Raw genomic sequence first — 19628 nt, 5'->3', positions numbered from 1 at the left:
TTACAGGTGTGAGCCACCACGCCCAGCCAAATATTTTACTTTTATATAAGAATGTCAGTAGGTAATATCTAAAGCCAAAATTCGAAATGGTAGTATAGCTTGTTATCAAGAAATATGGAGGGTAATACCAGAGGAAACTGCTGATTTGAGAGTAATTACCTCTGGGGAGTGGGTACTACTGTTTTACATTTTAGCTTTATAAAACGATTTGACTTCTTAAACTATGCATAAATTTGTGTTCTAGATGTAACACAAGTTTTCACTGGTGGGAATATAAATGGTGTAGCTGCTATAAAAAACAATACAAGAGATTCAAAAAATTAAAAATAGAATTACAATATGATCCAGCAACTCTGCTTCTGGGTGTATGACCAAAAGAATTGAAAGAAAGGTCTAGAAAGCACATGTGTATTGGTGTTTGTACACACATACTCACAGCAACATGATCCACAATAGCCAAATGTGGAAACAACTCAAATGTCCACAGACCAATAAATGGATAAACAAAATATGATACAAGGATTGCAAACCTGGACCATGTGCTGCCAAGAAACCCCCAAATGTTATTTTTTACATGGCTTCCAAAGAAAGCCTATTGATGAGCCTATAGTTATAAATTAAGTTTTAATGTCATCACAAATACAGGTAAGTCTAATTTAGTCTGAAATAAAGTTAAGTCATTAAAAATTAACATATGTTGATATTTGTGCTTTAAGAGTACCAAGAAGACTGTTTGTGGTGGTTATTATTTTTTTAACTTATTCTTATTGTTCAAAATGGTTCCTAAGGGCTTTTTTAATTTCAGTATTTCTCATGAGCTCTGAAATATCTACCTCAAAGTTGCTGTTTTGAAAATTAGTAATAAAGCATTTGCTTAAAAAATCCCTTGCAAAGATACTATTAAACTTATGATTAGATGGTATTGAATTGATGCATTTTAGAATTCATTCACCAAATAAGAATTTGTTCATTAAAAATAATCCATTGTGAATTTAAAATTATAAACTCCCCTTTATTTGTAAATGAAACTTACCTGCCATTAGCAACTCTGCATTTTGATCATAGGACTACGATCAAAATATTGCCAGCTTGTTGCAGGAAGTCAGGGACCCCAAATGGAGGGACCAGCTGGAGCCACAGCAGAGGAACATAAATTGTGAAGATTTCATGGACATTTATCAGTTACCAAATAATACTCTTATAATTTCTTACGCCTGTCTTAATCTCTTAATCGTGTTATCTTCATAAGCTGAGGATGTACGTCACCTCAGGACCACTATAATTGTGTTAACTGTACAAACTGATTGTAAAACACGTGTGTTTGAACAAAATGAAATCAGTGCACCTTGAAAAAGAACAGAATAACAGCGATTTTAGTGAACAAGAGAAGACAACCATGAGGTCTGACTGCCTGTGGGGTTTGGCAAAATAAAGCCATAGTTTTCTGCTTGCAGAGAGCCTATAAACAGACGCACAAGTAGGGAAGATATTGCTAAATTCTTTTCCTAGCAAGGAATATTGATTTTTAATACTCTGGGAAAAGAATTGCATTCCTGGGGGGAGGTCTATAAACAGCTGCTCTGGGAGTGTCTGCCTTATGCAATTGAGATAAGGACTGAAATACGCCCTGGTCTTCTGCAGTACCCTCAGGCTTACTAGGGTGGAGAAAAACCCCACCCTGGTGAATTTGAGGTCAGACCAGTTCTCTGCTCTTGAACCCTGTTTTCTGTTGTTTAAGATGTTTATCAGGACAATACATGCACAGCTGAACATAGAACCTTATCAGTAGTTCTGTTTTGCCTTTTTTCCTGTTTACTCAGAAACATGTGATCTTTGTTTTCCCTTTTGCCCTTTGAAGTATGTGATCTTTGCGACCTACTCACTGTTCTTGCACCCCCTCCCCTTTTGAAATCCTCAATAAAACTTGCAGGTTTTAAGGCTCCGGTGGGTGTCATGGTCCTACCAATATATGATGTCACCCCCAGAGGCCCAGCTGTAAAATTCCTCTCTTTGTACTTTTCCTCTTTATTTCTCAGCCCACCGACACTTATGGAAAATAGAAAGAACCTACGTTGAAATATTGGGGGCCAGTTCCCCTGATACCAGCTGATCAAAGTATTGCCGGATATCAGTTATGCTGATTTAGTTGCCTGCACTTGACCTGTCCCTTTTCCATGACATTGGCGACTTTCTTGGCTTGGCTTTTTTCAGTCAGAAAAGCATATTTGTTTTTGAAGGAGACTGTTTGTTTTTAAAGTAAGAGTTTCAAAATGATAATAAGTTAATGATTTGAGCAATGGTTGAAGTGCACAGATGAGGCCTACACAAACTACTTTTTCATATGTAGATTGTATTCATTTTCCTGGATAGGGACAAAAACAGTATTATGTTTCCATGGGTTTGAAGTTCACATGAAAACAGGTACTTCATAATTTTTTTTAACTAACATTATGTAGTCTGAATTATAAAATGTTTATAAATGATTTAATGGATTGAGAGAAACAATATTTGTCATCCATGATTATTTTTGAAAGTGAATTGCTATTAAAATTTAACTAAAACTTCATACAATTTATTGTCTTCTAAACTCTATTTTGATGAAAACACATTTTATAACTTTCATATATAACTTAAAAATCTAATTTTTCTCAAATATCTTACAAATTCACTACATTTATGATACTATAAATTAATTTCAAACAGTGAAAGCTAGAGATAACCATAGCCTGAAAATTTATCAATTTTCATTTCATAAACTCATAGATTTTTAATAATGTTGACATAAAAGATGGTTTTACATGCTATTAAGAAGAGTCACAAATGTTAAGAAGTTTACAGTCACTAACTTTCAATATAAATTTTATAAAACAGTATATCTATTTGATACAAGAACAGATAAAAATTACACAAATGTCCAGTAGTCGGTAAGTGGATTGTGGTGTTCATACAATAGAATACTATTTAGTAATACAATTCAATGAATTGTGGCTTCATTCATCTGGATGGATGAATTTGGAAGCCTCTGAGCAAAAGAAATAGGTCATGGGATAACACATACAATATGATTCCATTTATATAAAATTCAAAGAGTCAAAACTAAACAATGTACAACTATGAGAAAGGGAATGAAAAACAGAAAATGTATGATGTCGTTATGGCTGGGGAAGAAAGTGAATGTAATCAAAGAAGAGTCAAAGGTGAGTCATGTTCTATTGAGTGAGGTGATGAATACTTACGTATTTAATGCTTATCCTTAAACTGTACATATATTTTACACTCTGGAGAAAAAGAAAGGCAGGAAAGTGGAGACCATATATGTAGATAACTCTGTGAAGAACTTTATCTTGATTGGAGAATAAAGAAGCACAGATGGGAAAAAGGTTGATGTTCACAGAGACTTTCTTCTTATGCTAAAGTACAAAAAGACTCTAAATGCCATAGAAAGTAAGGTTACACAGGAGGGGAGAAGTTGAAGAAACAAGAGGAAGGTACCTGATGACACACGCCATTTAAGTAGGTTGAAGGGAATAGGATCCAAGGCACATCTAAAGAGACTCGTCTTTTTTTTTTTTTTTTTTTTTTTTTTTTTTACATGATTTAAATGTTTAATGACATGAGGATAAGATGGTTGATTACATCAATTCCACAAAAGAGCAAGACCTGCCGCTAGGACCAGATTCTCTAAAGTATACTTGGATGAGCACTGCCAACTATGACTCCTCTGTGTGATCCCGGGCAAGTTCCTTGTCTCACTGTGAAGAGACTCGTCTTTAAAAAGAGAAGGAATGCCACCCAATTCAATCAAAGGGGAGGGGAAAAGGACAGAAATGGGTGCAGCAAACATATACACTTGATGATGGGAAGCCTGAGGTATGTTATGTATGGTCACTTGTTCCTCTAGAATGAAGCAAAGTTATTAGCTGAGAGTGAAGGGCCAGAGTTGGTTTTCAGAAAAAGACATGAAATCTGTTTTGGCCATTAAGAGAACGTGCTGTCCACAAATAAATACACGTGAACTCTTTGGGCATTTCATCTTCCCTGTTTCTCCTGCCTCTGCTAGAATGTTTTCCCCGTTCCTTTTCATTTAGAAAATCTTCCCATCCTTCTAGACTCATCTTAGATTCTATGTCCTTTGTGAAACCTTTTTTGATTATCCCATAGTAATCCTTCCCTCTTAAATCTTACAGCACTTAGCTGTATCATTCATTTTTCATTTGACACACCATCTTGCAGTAACTCTTTGCTTGTACATGATTTAATTTTTGCGTTGTTTTGTTAACTACAGTTATTGAAGGCAGAAATCATGTCTTTATTTTTTTGAGGCTGAGTCTTGCTCTGTTGCCTAGGTTGGAGTGCATGGTGTGATCTAGGCTCACTGCAACCTCTGCCTCGTAGGTTCAAGCGATTTTTGTGTCCCAGCCTCCTGAGTAGCTGGGACTACAGGTGTGCACCACCATGTCCAGCTAATTTTTTGTATTTTTCATAGAGATGGGGTTACACCATGCTGATCTTGAATTCCTGGCCTCAGGTGATCCACCCTCCTCGACCTCCCAAAGTGCTGGGATTACAGGCGTGAGCCACTGTGCCCAGCCAGAAATCATGTCTTTTTAAAACACTATTCCTCTTACTTTCAGAAAAATAACGCTTTTTTTTTTTTTTTTTTTGAGATGGAGTTTTGCTCTTGTTGCCCAGGCTGGAGTGCAATGGCGTGATCTTTGCTCAATGGCAACCTGCAGCTCCCAGGTTCAAGTGATTCTCCAGCCTCAGCCTCCTGAGTAGCTGGGACTACAGGCATGCACCACCATGCCTGGCTAATTTTGTATTTTTAGTAGAGACAGAGTTTCTCCATGTTGGTCAGGCTGGTCTTGAACTCCTGACTTCAGGTGATCTGCCTGCCTTGGCCTCCCAAAGTGCTGGGATTATAAGTGTGAGCCACCACACACAGCAAAATAATGCATTCTTATGTATGGTGAATATTTAGATGCAGTTTCTAAATATATCATCTACTGAAATATCCTTAAAAGTAAATGATAAAATAATAAAGACATACATGAATAAACAGAACTTTGAATCTTCCATTTTTTTTCCTGTAACTGCTCCTGATTTTCAATTTTTGGTTTTAGAACCTCCTTTTTAGAAGCTAAGCCAGAGATCTGGTGCTAATATACAATTGGCTTAATTTTTTTAAAAAATTTAAAACAAATTTATCTTGTTTATTAAACTATTAAAATGTTTTCTTCATTACAACTTTCAATGTATTTCTTCTTGGAGATTGTTCTCCCAGAATATGAAACTGAATGTTATCAAAGACAAATTATGTTAGGAATGCCATCTTGTGGTTGACAGTAGTCCATTACACTAATTGGTCTTGACAATCTTTAATTCAGAAAGAAAACATCCATTAAATTCACGAACATAAATCATGGTTAAAATGTACTACGACAAAGGAATACAAATTAAATACATGTATCAGTTGTGTGCAGTTTCAGCTGCCAGAAAAATACAATGTTCACTGAAGAAACAACAAATTACGTAAGAATTGACTCCAAATAATATAGTGAAACTGCTGTCTATAAATACCCTCCTATTGAGACTACTCAAGTACTCTTAATTTTGGAAAACTTTCCTCTTGAAATAGATCATTTTATTTCTGTATTCACTTCTAAATAGTTCTGCTTACTGTTTCATCCTGGACTTCAGTTATGTCTTGATTTTCAAACATCATCACCCTAACCATAAACATCCAAAAGACAGCGAAGGACAGAGTACATATTTAATTTAGACAGTGTGAGAAACACATTAGTTGTAGTCCAAAATGGAATTTGAGGAGGGTTAAAAACACTGGCCATAGTCAGCTGCAGAGGCTCACGCCAGTAATCCTAGCACTTTGGGAGGCCGAGGTGGGTGGATCACCTGAGGTCAGGCGTTCAAGACCAGCCTGGAAAACTTGGCAAAACCCCATCTCTACTAAAAACAAAAAAATTAGTCATGCGTGGTGGTGCATGCCTGTAATCCCAGCTACTTGCGAGGCTGAGGCAGGAGAATCACTTGAACCTGGGAGGCGGAGGTTGCAGTGAGCTGAAACTGCGCCAAACAAAAACAAAACAAAACACTGGCCCTAATCCTAATAGAAGAGTTTACTACTTCCTCCATTCAAGTTAGCCATTTTGAGTGGTAAATTAACTTTCTAATAGAGAACTATTCACTAGTTACAGATGTAGTACCTGAAAACTAGGCTTAAATATCGTAATTGCCAAATAGTGTAGCAGATATTTTGGTCCACGTAACAATGAGGGTGTGCGAGTGGAAACTGATATACCCCACATGAGCACAAGGCAAAGCATGACAGCTCAAAGGTCCGTGCACTGTGTTACCTTTTGTCACTTCTAGATTAAAGATCTGAGGAGGTGCCATGGAGGTCTAATGTCAGCCCTAGAGACCAGACTATTGAAATTCCAAACAGATATAGAGATATTTACATAAAAGACAAAATGCTACTGTACTCCAAATCAGTGTTTGAGATTTATTATTGCATGCTTATAGCCAGAAAAAAAATTTTACTCTGAAAGCTTTCATATGAATTGATTTTGGATAAGTTTTTCCACATGACTCTTCAAGACATTCATATCAGCTGCACAGACCTGGTACTCCATCTTCTCTTGCTGTTTTGTTCTCTCTAATAAAGCCTCATGCAGTGGAGGTAATGCATTGTATGAACCCAGTAAATACAGCTGACTTGATGAAGTCTCATTGATTTCTTTAATCTTTAAAGCCTGCATGATAGCAGGTGCAAACTTTGAGTAATGGGCTGTAGATGAGACAATCACAGGGCAAGTTTTGTCTTGCACCCTATCTGCAACCACTTTTGCAACAGCAGTGTGTGGATCCAAAATATACCCTGAAGTATTATAGGTGGAGTTAATAGCTGCTAGGCACTCTCCCTCAGAGCACCAGTCAGCTACAAAATCCTGCTGAAGTTTCTCAACTAGAACCTTTTCTATCTGGAAGTGATGCTGACTTTCTAATTGATTAAATAATTCTGTCATTAGTTGTCCATCTTTATTAGCCATCAAGTGTAAATGTCGTTCTAGGTTTGAAGATTTGAGAATATCTATCGACGGTGAAAAAGTCTGTGCTAATTTTCTTTCCCTTAGATCATAATGTCCTGTTTTTATAAAATCAGTCAAAACACGGTTCTGATTAGAGGCACAGATAAATTTTCGAATTGGGATTCCCATCATTTTGGCATACACTGCTGCTAATATGTTACCAAAGTTTCCTGTGGGAATACAGACATCGACTGGGCTTCCAAAAGAAATAAATCCTTGACTAACAAGATCGAGATATGCGGAAGCATGATAAACTACCTGCGGAAGTAGTCGGCCCCAGTTTATGGAATTAGCCGAACTTAAAATTGTTCCATATTCCACAGTAAGAAAGCCAGTAAAATCAGAATCGTTAAAAATTCTTTTTATAGCTGTCTGGCAAAAATCAAAATCTGACTCAACACCCACTGCCCATCCATTTTCTCTCTGACTGCCAATTATTTGTGCTTTTTGAAAATCACTTACTCCATTCTCAGGAAAAAATGTGACCACAGCTATCCTTTGCTTATCATTCTTATTAAGACGACTAAAACCATTTAAGACTGCACTCCCTGTGTCTCCTGAAGTAGCTACAAGTATCATATAATTGCAACTTGGTGGGATACAGTGTGCAAAAATATGAGGCATAAGCTGTAAAGACAAATCTTTAAATGATCCTGTTGGTCCATGAAATAACTCCAGGATGAACTGGTTGCCTGAAAGGTGCCTGACAGGAGCAATTTTTGAGCAGGCAAAGTTTTCCCCATAAGCAGTTTCAATCATTTCTCCCAACCTGGCAGCAGGTATGTCTGCAGGATGGATACATCTTTCCAACAGTATCTGTGCTCTTTCTATGTAGGTTGCTCCTACTAGGCTTTTCCACTCCCCACAGCTTAATTTTGGAAACTCCTTCGCAGGAACAAAGAGTCCACCATCAGAAGCCAACCCCTCAATTACAGCTTCACTAAAAAATTTTGCTGAAACCTTCTGTTCACAGTCTTTAGGCCAAACGTGTCTTGTTGAAATGAATGTTTCCGAGTCCACATCTTGGTATCTTTTAATTGCATTCAGCACTTTGTCAGCTACCTCCTCTGGGGAAGCCCCACTTTCACAGAAAACACGAGCATCATACCACTTCTTATAATACTGTCTTCTAAATTTAAGTAAGTCTTTCATAGATGTTCCAGAATTCCGACCTACAATCCTATCTATCTTCATTAATTTCAGACGATGAATTAGATCTAGTAGAGGTACATCCAGGTATACAATTACTCCATTTTTCTTCAGATGCCACATGCTAGCATCATGCATTGGATTGGACCCAGTAAGGGAAATCACACTTCCAGATGCAGAGAAGTTTAACACAGCTTTTCCTTCCTCTTCTAAAAATTGCTCATTACCAACATCCTGTAATTTTTCAGACACACTCATATTCCAGGTTTTTTCAAGGATATCATCATCTACATCTATGACACAACAACCTAGTTTCTGACCTATTATTCTGCCTACTGTTGTTTTCCCAGCACCAGGAGGTCCCATCAGGATAATATTTTTGTCTCCAACAAGAGAGTGGGTGGAATACCATGACTTCCTTAATTCCGCAAGTGCAAAGGTTCTTGAAAGAAATTGCTGTGCGTGTTTATCCGTTTTAACATGTATACTAGAAAAACATTTCTGTGTTATCTTTTTCAGATGCTGACATCGGTTAAAGTGGAACATTCTCTTTTCACTTTTCTGCCCACACCAACCTAAAAATGGGCTTTAGCCCTTTTCAAAACACAAAACAAACAAACAAACAACAAAAGATAATTTGGTTACTAATTTCAGTAGATTGTTAAAATCCCAACAGGATTGAATATAACCATGCCCATGGTACATAAACTGTTTAAAAATCTGCCAAACTTATGGAATTTAAAAAAAGTATTCCAACCCAAATTCTTATATATTGCATATTATCCTTCTTAATGATATCTTTTAAAATCTCAAGACACTGAAAAATCAAAACTTCGACAAAATTTGTAACTATAAACAACAGAAACTTGTATTCACAGAGTGCCAGATTGTAGATGCTTTTAAAAGTATATATATACTAAATCAAATTACTATTTCTTTTCGTATTGAGATCTTTTAATGGAAATTATTTCATGGTTTATCTGTTTATATCACATATAAAGATGATTTGGAGTTGGAGTGCTATCTACTTAGAATTCACAAAAGTTGAATAATATTCTTTATATTTAATTTCTCTTCAGTTATATGAACATCATGATAGACTATATTACTCATAAATTTCTTACAGAATTCATAACAGGAAACCAGAATAAAAGAACATATTTGCTTATAAAATGCTTAGTTTTCCAAACTACAGAACAAAGGTATGATATTTTCTTTCTTATGTGCCTTTTACATGCATATTAAGAATCATTGTGACATATTATTCATACTGAAGGCTTTAAAAAGAGCCAAAGTGAAAGGTATACTATTATACAAATAGTTAAGAAAAATTAATAATCAGCAATGAGGTCAAAGGCTACATATAACCTTATCTGCATGGAACCATCATTTTTGTTTCTAATCCTATAATCTTCAGTGGAGAGATTTAACTCAATTTCCAGGCCCAGGGCAATAGCCAAGAACCTCAGGAATGTTTCCAATGATGAGAGAAAACAATTATTCTGGCATCCAAAGAAGCTCTATAATTTCCCATATTGACCAAGTCCTTGTCTTTGGAAATATACTCACCATTAAAACAAAAATGTATGCCAGACAAGTCAAGTCTTTGGTTATGTAAAATGCAATATAATACCTCTGCAATGTTCATGTAAACTGCCTGAAGTAATGTCACAGACACATAGTGGGGCTTATCACGTGTTCTCTGGTAGAACCAATATGCAACTAAAACATATTAAATACTAGATAATATGTTTAAGTATGTGCTGACAACTTTTAATCATGTAATACTGACTTTCTATGCTACTTAAACTCTGTTTTGTAATTAAACATTTAAATGATTTTAAGCTAACTCTGAATTTAACTTACAAGTAAAATTAGAGCTGTCAAGGGAAGTAATTCATTTCCTTATTTGACTTTTCAAGTTGTATGTGCTGTGCTTAATTTCCACTGACTTGTAAACACAGGACACACCAGAACCAATCTGAAGAGTTGGTTGACTCTGAGGCAAAACTGATCTTTGCAAAACGTGGAGTCTATAATGGAAAAAATTTTAAGTTAATTATAACTGTATACAGTATCATAAAATTCTACATATAGACTAGTCTATTATTTGAAAAGCTCATCTGCAATTTTAAAAATACAGAAAAGTTGACCCTTTTCATGTTTCCCCAACTCTGTTATTAGATTAAGATACCGTTTTTAAACATGTGTGTCTCATTATAAAAATAATTTCACTAAACAGTACGGAAGGAATTTCTACCATCAAGCAATAAAAAACCAAATAATAACAAATACAAAACCTTTCAGAAGGATACCTGGAATTTTAATGATTTTGCTGTATAATGATCAGAGGGGAAAAAAATCAGTGGACTACAGCTATGAAATTAGTGTCTGAATTGTTTTTTAGGCTGTATTATCTATCAAAATCACTATATATTCATATGTAACAATATCCACTATAAAAAGCCCAAAAAAACTCTTGCCACAAAAAGATCTCTTTTAGCTATATAAGTGTCTCTATAATAAAATCAAAGCACATATCATAGTGGTTAGCACAAAATATTTACAGTAAGATTAATCATTGTCACTCACTGACAATGAGCTAGGAATATATAAATTGAATCCAAATATGTAGGTACAAGGCAATGTGCATTTTTTTTTTTATGGCTTGGTTTATAAACCTTCAGAGAATACAGTGGTGTTCAACCATGAATCAAGAACTGTTTTGCCACACACAGTCTAATCCTTTCCCTGAAGTAAACCAGGGACCAGAAAGAATTATATACTTGAATCATAACATCAATTTATTTTATTAAACGGTATTCTGGTACTGGACTTTAAAAGCACAAGCTGCTTTTAGGGCACTTATGTAAAACAGTTTGATTAACCTCCTATTCAGGAAGCTTTTGCTTGCAACATTACAGTCTCTTCTTTTTGAGTTTCCAATACATAACTTTCTGGTATCTGTATCAGGAATAATTGTATATAATCTGAGTGGCTGGTTTTCAAGTGCAGTAATTTTTTTTTTTTTTTTTTTTTTTTTTTTTTGAGAAAGGGTCTCCCACCGTCACCCAGGCTGGAGTGCAGTGGCATGATCTCAGTTCACTGTAGCCTCAACCTCTTGGGCTCAGGTCATCCTCCCACCAGGTGTGCACCACCACACCCAGCTAATTTTTGTAGGTTTTGTAGAGACAGGGTTTCACCATGTTGCCCAGACTGCTCTTGAACTCCTGAACTCAAGCAATCCTCCCACCTTGGCCTCCCAAAGTGCTGGGATTACAGGGATGAGCCACCACACCGGCCCAGTAAATCTTTCATCTTTTCTTCTGCTTTATGTTGCTTGCTACCATGCCTAACATCAACTTCATTAAAAGTAGATTGTAAGGCAAACATTATGTTACCTTCACCTTATGTTTTGCAATCTTACTTTTCCTATATATTAGTTCCCCTCTACCCTCTCGTTTTAAAATTTTACTTCACTTCCCTTTTTCAAGACTTTGGGGTAGACATATATATATATATATTTTTAAATTATGACAGTTCAATTTGTAAATTCTGTATCAGTATTTCCCAAAAACATGTTCCTTAGACTAGGAGAAGGCAGTTAAGTACTATATTATTTCTAAAGAACAATAAAGATATATTCTATTTTAAGATACATACTAAATTTTATTTTGTAACATTTAACCACAAATTAATTTTAGGGGCTCAACATTTTTTAACAAACCAAATGAGGAAAAGATATCCTCATTTTCTTTTTGAGAATGTCTGCTGCAATGGCCAGTCAGGAATATACACAGAAGGCATATATATGGACTTCACCAAAGCATTATCCACGGTTCACTAAATATTTGTTCAATTCACGGAGAAATGGAAAAAAGGATTTGAGGATATTGTTGAATGATCATAAAAAATGGTTCTGTTGAATAGAGGGAAATTTCTGGTAGTGCACTCCAAGGCTTTCGGTCTCGATACTCTTCTCTTTAATGTGTTTAACAATTATTTGGATTAAGCATTGAGAGAGCTATTGGATAATTAGTGGTTAACAGGACGGACTTCAGAGAAAAATCTGCAGATGTGCAAGTCCTTTATATAAAATGGTGTAGTATTTGCATATAACCTGTGCACATCCTCCTGTATACCTTAAATCATCTCTGAATAACTTATAATATGTAACACAATGCAAATGCTACGTACAGAGGTGGTATACTAATTTGCTTTTTTATTTGTGGTATTTTTACTGTTCCATTATTTTCGTGTTTTTGTTTTTCAGACAGGCTCCCACTCTGTTGCCCAGGCTGGAGTGCAGTGGCACAATCTTGGCTCACTACAGCCTTGACCTCCTAGGCTTAAGCAATCGTCCCATCTCAGCCTCACAAGTAGCTGGGACTACAGGCACGCACCAATATACCCAGCTAATTTTAGTATTTTTTGTAGAGAGGGAGTTTCGCCATGTTGCCCAGGCTGGTTTCCAATCCCTGGGCTCAAGCAATCTTCCTGCCTTGGCCTTTGAAAAGTGCTAGGATTGCAGATATAAGCCACTGCGCCCAACCAAAATACTAAAATATTTTCAATCTGTAGTTAGTTGAATCTGAGAATGGGAAATTCACAGATATGGAGATCCAACTGTGTATCAGGACACAAACTAGCCAAAAGGAGGTTAAGCTCTACTGCTTCTGACTTCTAATCAAAAATTCTCTCAAACCCTTCTTTCAAAGGGCCTCCCACTTGCCATGAAATAGAGGTGAGGGTGGAAGGACCACACAATCCAGTATTGTTCTGTAATCACAAGGATCTTACAACCAAAACAATTAATTTTGCAAGTTCATCACTTAAGTCTTTATATTACTATCAAAGCTAAGCCTTTTCTGCCGTTAGACTTCTGCTGTTAGACATGTTCTTAATGATCTCAAATATTTAACTGAAAAAACTTAAGTATCCACAATTCTGTAACTTTGAGAATTATAAAGACCCTGTCCCATTCATGTGCTCATACATTTGTTCATTTGTTCAGTATTGTCTTTGGCTGCTTTTGAGCTACAGTGGCAAAAGTGAGTAGTTGCAACATAACCACTTGGCCCACAAAGGCCTGAAATATTTACCGTCTACCCCGTTACAGATAGTTTGTTCATCCCTATAGGTATATACCAGTTAATTCCCTGTGGACATGAGATGGACACGGGCATTTTTTTTGAACTGTCATTTCAAGAGAATTATAAAAACTAGAAATAATTTTGCTTAAACACACTTTCGAAAGACAAGGAGAATTGCAGATTAAATGTCTAAGAAAAAAGAAAAGTTCTTTTCCAAATGATTTAACAACCTGCTCATGACTGTACACTAACCATACTACAGTGAGGTCTAGCACAAATTGTTTAGCATTTTTTAAAGCATAATAAATATACAGACATCAGTTAAATTATTTTATTTCAATAACCCCAGAACATCAAGGCTACCTAAGGCCAGTTAGTGCTAACTGCAGAAATCATGTTTTGCCCTTACTTGCTATTTCAGGAACTGATTAACACAAATAGTCTCAAGGTGTTCCTTCTAATTAGAAAATTTATAAGCTTTAGTCTTTGACTATCCACTTGGCTAATGGTGTTATTATTCCATGAGTCCTTGGTTTGAATCTTCGTAAATACAGGAAGTTTCCCGCCAAAATTTTTCTCTACACTTGCTAAAACAGAAACCCCAAACATAAAATACTCAAGGGCGAAAAGAAAAGGACAAAGTGATATAGATTTAGATCCAGATCTAAATATAGATCTATAGATCTATCTATCTAAAATGTTTTGGAAGACAATCTGATGTGAAGAAATCTGGAGAATTTTCCCTAAGCGTCTGGGACAAAAATTAAAAACAAATGTATACAAAAAAAAAAAAAAACTTACTGTATTCTTATCTAGTGCAATTCAGTAAGAGCCCAAAATAAGGATCTCCACATTCAGTAAAGCCTTTTTATACAAACTAAAAGGTTCACCAGGCCATTGTGTTGTTTTAATGTCTCCACCAGGCAACCAGGCAGTGAGAAACCCAAACTCCTGTGTTTTCTCTCCTCTCCGGGAAGCTTTATTTCCTTCGGGCAGAGTGGCCTCTGTACGGGTGGCTCAGAGCCATCCATTTTCCTCCCCAAATCCTATTACCAAAATGTCTTTTAAACACTCAGGTAAAAGCGTCTACGTGACTTTCCTATGGCAGTCCTATGTGCGTAGATTTACGGGTGACTAGGCGGAGCGAAAACGAATAAAACTGCTTCTCAGAAGACAATTTTCAACATGGGACGCCAAAAACTGGACAAAAACGTAAAGGCCCACTTAAAAGGCTCTCCTCCCAGTTTAGGATGCTCATTTACAAAGAGCAGGTCCACTGGTTCCTGAAGGACTTAGAGGAAGGGTCCCGACCGGGGCGGGGGGGCGGGGGGAGAGCAGGCGCAGAGCAGACCCCGAGGGCCGCCCAAGAGGCTGTAGCGGGCGCAGGCGTGGCAGGGCAAAGGCAGCAGGCGGAGGAGGCCGCGGGTCCCGGGCGCGCACTCACACAGGTGGCGGGCAAGGCTTCGCGGGGTTCCGAGGGGCCTCGACCAGAATCGGCAGGAAAAATGCGCGCAGAGTTAAGATGACCAGCGAGTAGCGGAAAGGGGAAGGGACGGTGCAGGGAAAGGCATGCGATGGGAGCGGGGTGGCTTCCAGTTTTCCTTTCTCTCTCCTCCAGTAACTCACCAAGGAAATCTCATTGAGAAGACGGGGAAAATGAAAGGAAATGGGGAAGCAGTTTCCACGAACCGCTAAAGCCGATACAGGAGACGGAGCACCGTACCTCCGGCTAGTTCCCCGGTCCCGCCCCCGCGCAGTGGACTCTGCCTGTGCCTGTGGCGGCCAGCGTACCTCCGCTCCACGCCCACGCCAGGAGCAGCCTCGCGCAGGGCACGTGACCTCCTCTCTCACTGTAGCCTATCCAAGCACTCCGAGCTCCTCGGGCTCCTCCCCTTCCTCGTCCCGCTGGCGGCCTTGGCCGTGCGTCTGCTCGGTCTCAGCCGATCGCTCCGCCCACACCGGGATTGGGGCCTGCTCACGAAAACGTTATTGTGTCACGCCTGCGCACCAGCTGCGCTTTGCTGTGTCTGCAGTAGGATTTTTCTTTTTCCCCAGATACACAGAGATAGAAAAGAGCAGTTTTTAAGGGGACACCATTTTCACCCCGTTAACTTTCAAAGGCACGTAAAAACAGTGGCTTCCAAATGAGCTTCTCCAGTAGAAGGCGATACAGAAAGAGCGGAGACCTAGTTTGCAGTGCCGCCGTGTACTTCCTCGTTGCCTAGTAACGGTTTCCACGGCAACCGCACAGTCAACGACGCTTAGCAATCCCGGGAGAAATAGGGTGTTTTCTTCCCGAGAGAGGACTGCTAAGAGGGGGTCAAAGGGGGGACGATGTGAAGAGAGAAACTGGTCCTTGAGAAGGCGAAGAAGTAAGAAAGGGGAAGCAGTGAAGAAGGACAGAGATACTGGGACAGGGAGAAAAAAGCTGAGAATAGCTTTTAAGGAGTCATTTGGTGACCATGGATCCAACGTGCCCTTCTGAGTGCATTTATAACCTCATACCCAGTGACTTGAAGGAGCCTCCCCAGCCTCCTAGGTATGTGGATAAGCAAAGACCATCACTTGAAACAAGAATGGGGAATAGTCAGTATTAATTAAACATACATATACTGGGATTTTTAATAATAAAATGTATTTATGCCTCGATGAAGTAGCCTTGGAGGATAACTTGTTAGAGAAAAGGTCGAAATATCTAGGTATTTAGCATCTCACAGTTTTACAGAGAGGGCAGTCCGGCGCTGTGAGATGACCATTTGATTATATTACACTTAACCTCTTATTAATACTGCATATGATTATTGTGTAATTTAATTATATGTGATATGTATACAACATAGCACGAAGTTTCATGTTGTTGAAAAGAGAAAAATAACAATTCTGTTACCTTGTTTAAGTATACTTGATGTTTGGTTTCAGGAGTTCGGTGTTGTATTTCTAACTGCACTACTTCTCCCTCTCTAATGGGATAGTACTTATCTTTCCCCCCAAGATTTTTATGAAATATAAATTTACATTTGCTCTTGAACCTCAGGTTTTTGATCAGTGAAACGAAATATCTACTACTATTAGGCAGTTTCTAAGGACTTTTTCAGATCTAATGGTTTAATGGAAGAAAGACTTGGTGGATAATGAACCAAAAAATATGTAATTGAGTTGAAATTTTACATAGGTCTTAGAACCTCTTATATTCTCCAAATCTCAAAAACGTGCAGAGGAAGCACTTCAGTTACTCCCATCTGTAGGGACTTCTTAGAACTTACTTAAATCTGTGGGGAGCAAAGAAAGTAGTGGAGAAAATCTCAGCTCTCCTAGGACTTGAAATGTTTCCTGTCTTTTACCATCACGCTTGTTGGTATACCATCACCTTGTCGGACTGAAAATCAGGCCTAGCGATTAATTGTCTTTGTGATCTTGGATAAAGTTTCATTGGTTTACTGATCTGTGAGATAAATGTACTAGGTAATATCCAAGGCCCCTTTTAGATCTAATGGTCAATTATTTTTACTAGTATTAGGGTAATAGCTCAACAAGTAGGCAGCTTCTTCAACTTTAAATATTTGGTTTAAACCAGAGCAGTAACTATATTTATTACTTTTCCATCAGCATATCAAAATCTAGAGATTGGAAAGAGGAATATAAAGTAAGTTATCGCACGGTTGCAGAATTTATGAGTAGAGTTCAAATTGTCTATTGTTGAACCAACTTTTGGTTTCAAATTCCTGCATATTACACGAGATAAAACTCCTCCTCTCTGTAACACATTGGTAGATTGTATTTCTATAGAATATTGAATTTGAGTGTTATTTTGTTAAGTAGGTACTCTGTTCTTTGGCAAATTGAAAAGTTGTACTGCATCTAGACGATTTTTTTTTTCGAAAACATTTATAGGAACAGTCTTTATTCATTTGGCAAGCATTAATGGAGCCCCAATTATGTGTATAATATTGCACTAGTATATCTGTTCTTGGTGCTGTTGGAGTGATAGCACAGACTTCTTGGTTTTACTATAAAGAAATGAGTAGAAGAAAGATTTGTGATGAGAGGAAATAGAGGCACCCAAATGTGATGCCACAAGAATCATTTCTGTTAGGTTAAAGTCAATTTACACTGTCAAGATTCTGACAACTGCCCACCTTTTGATCTCCCACGCCTCAGAGTTTACAGTCTTTTTGGGGAACTGAAATATGAACACTAAAATTTATCATTGAAAACCCTAATGAGAGATGAAGATACTAACTGAGAACTTAGAAGATGAATGTATGTGACCAAAATCGGATGAAGGGCACTTTTCTGCAGTTGAACTATTGGCTGAGACTTAAGTTATGAAAGTCTCAAAGTCAATGGGAAGTCATGATTCAGTTTTCAAAATCTGATGCATAAGATGGTTTCCAAGATTTTCACCAAATCTGTCACCCTTTTTTTTTTTTAATTAATTTTCTTTGAGACAGAGTTTCACTCTTTTTGCCCAGGCTGGAGTGCAGTAGTGCCATCTCGGCTCGCTGCAACCTCTGCCTCCTGGATTCAAGCGATTCTCCTGCCTCAGCCTCCCAAGTAGCTGGGATTACAGGCCCCTGCTACCATGCCCGGCTAATTTTGTACGTTTAGTAGAGACGGGGTTTCACCATGTTGGCCAGGCTGGTCTTGAACTCCTGACCTCCAGTAATCAACCCACCTCTGCCTCCCAAAGTGCTATGATTATAGGCATGAGCCACTATGCCTGGCCTATCACCCTTTATTGATGTCTGCAGTTATTGAATATCTCCAGTCATTCCCTCTTTCCATTTTGTTTAAAGCAATATTCCAGTTATGGTCTGAACAGTCCATGAAACCATTATCTCTTTTCCATAATTCTTGGCACAATATTTTCATCCATTCAGCCTAAGCTTCCATAAGTATTTTGACAGTCGTGTCCAACTGTTGGCTCACATTGAAATACCCTGTATGGATTTTGACTAAGGTTGATCTCTCCCATCCTCTAATTATGTAGCTGATTCCTTTTTATCTCAACTCATTAATCTATGGAGATCATTTTGAATTTGAATCTTTTATACATTCTGTTAACCATTCTTCCCAGCTTTGTGTCATTTGCAAATTTAATAAGTTTGTCTTTTATATCTCTTATCTATCATTGAACATGGTATATTAGTCTGTTCTCACACTGCTAATAAAGACATACTCAAGACTGGGTAATTTATATTTAAAAAGAGGTTTAATTGACTCACAGTTCCACATGACTGAGGAGGCCTTACAATCATGGCGGAAGGCAAAGGAGGAGCAAAGTCACATCTTACATGGTGGCAGGCAAGAGAGTGTGTGCAGGGGAACTCCTCTTTATAAAACCATCAGATCTCATGAGACTTATTCACTATCATGAGAGCAGCACAGAAAAGACCCACCCCCATGATTCAATTACCTCCTACCAGGTCCCTCCCATGACGTGGGAATTATGGGATCTCATCAATTCAAGATGAGATTTGGGTGGGGACACAGCCAAACCATATCATTCTACCCCAGCCCCTCCCAAATCTCATGTCCTCACATTTCAAAACCAATCATGCCTTCCCAACAGTCCCCAAAGTCTTAAATCATTTCAGCATTAACTCATAAGTCCACAGTTCAAAGTCTCATTTGAGACCAGGCAAGTCCCTTCTGCCTATGAGCCTGTAAAATTAAAAGCAAGTTAGGTACTTCCCAGATGCAATGGGGGTCCAGACATTGGGTAAATATAACCATTCAAAATGGCAGAAATTGGCCAAAACAAAGGGGACTATAGGCTCCTTGCAAGTCCAGATTCTAATAGGGCAGTCATTAAACCTTTAAGTTCCAAAATGATCTCCTTTGACTCCATGTGTCACATGCAGGTCACACTGATGCAAGAGATGGGTTCCCATGGTCTTGGGTAGCTCTGCCCCTATGACTTTGCAGGGTACAGACCCCCTGCTGGCTGCTTTCATGGGCTGGGGTTGAGTGTCCGCAGCTCTTCTGGGTACATGGTGCAAGCTCTTAGTGGATTTATCATTCTGAGGTCTGGAGAACAGTGGCCCTCTTCTCACAGCTCCACTAGGTGGTGACCCAGTGGGGACTCTATTGGGGGGCTTCAACCCCACATTTCCCTTCCACACTGCCCTAGCAGAAGTTCTCCATGAGGGCTCTGCCTCTGAAGCACATCTTTGCCTAGACATCCAGATATTTTGATACATCCTCTGAAATCTAGATGGAGGTTCCCAAACCTCAATTCTTGACTTCTGTGCACCTGCAGTCCCAACACCATGTG

At 38.2% G+C, this 19628-nt stretch overlaps 2 protein-coding genes across 4 annotated transcripts in view; one reads left to right on the top strand and one right to left on the bottom strand.

Moving 5' to 3' along the window:
- ENKUR (enkurin, TRPC channel interacting protein) overlaps nucleotides 1-19628 on the top strand; it is a 78733-nt gene that overhangs the window by 31661 nt on the left and 27444 nt on the right. The window contains exon 1 of one of the 2 annotated variants that reach the window (XM_050804856.1): nucleotides 15717-15890. The exons of the other annotated variant lie outside the window; for it this stretch is intronic. Within the exon in view, the coding sequence (XP_050660813.1) occupies nucleotides 15814-15890 (77 nt within the window). The 5' untranslated portion in view covers nucleotides 15717-15813. Of the gene's footprint in view, nucleotides 1-15716; nucleotides 15891-19628 lie in introns of those variants that run through there. 2 annotated transcript variants of the gene reach the window in all.
- On the bottom strand, nucleotides 5363-15172 carry THNSL1 (threonine synthase like 1). Of its 2 annotated transcripts, none has more exons than XM_050804854.1 (3): nucleotides 14978-15124; nucleotides 10125-10291; nucleotides 5363-8852 (listed from the first exon to the last, which is right to left on the bottom strand). In XM_050804854.1, exon 3 carries the CDS (start codon nucleotides 8802-8804, stop codon nucleotides 6573-6575), a length of 2232 nt encoding a protein of 743 aa, XP_050660811.1. In that variant the 5' UTR covers nucleotides 8805-8852; nucleotides 10125-10291; nucleotides 14978-15124; the 3' UTR covers nucleotides 5363-6572. The 2 variants fall into 2 exon arrangements, with proteins under 2 accessions (XP_050660811.1, XP_050660810.1); XM_050804853.1 differs by having other exon boundaries at nucleotides 6501-8852; nucleotides 15075-15172.

The sequence above is a fragment of the Macaca thibetana genome, chromosome 9 (genome assembly GCF_024542745.1).
Source record: "Macaca thibetana thibetana isolate TM-01 chromosome 9, ASM2454274v1, whole genome shotgun sequence".
Lineage (NCBI taxonomy): Eukaryota > Metazoa > Chordata > Mammalia > Primates > Cercopithecidae > Macaca > Macaca thibetana.
The sequence above is the reverse complement of the archived record's forward strand: the minus strand, read 5'-3'. Positions and strand labels throughout refer to the sequence as shown.

Coding starts and splice junctions, on each gene's coding strand:
- THNSL1 (XM_050804853.1), bottom strand. CDS start 8,804: ATGTTCCACTTTAACCGATGTCAGCATCTGAAAAAGATAACACAGAAA.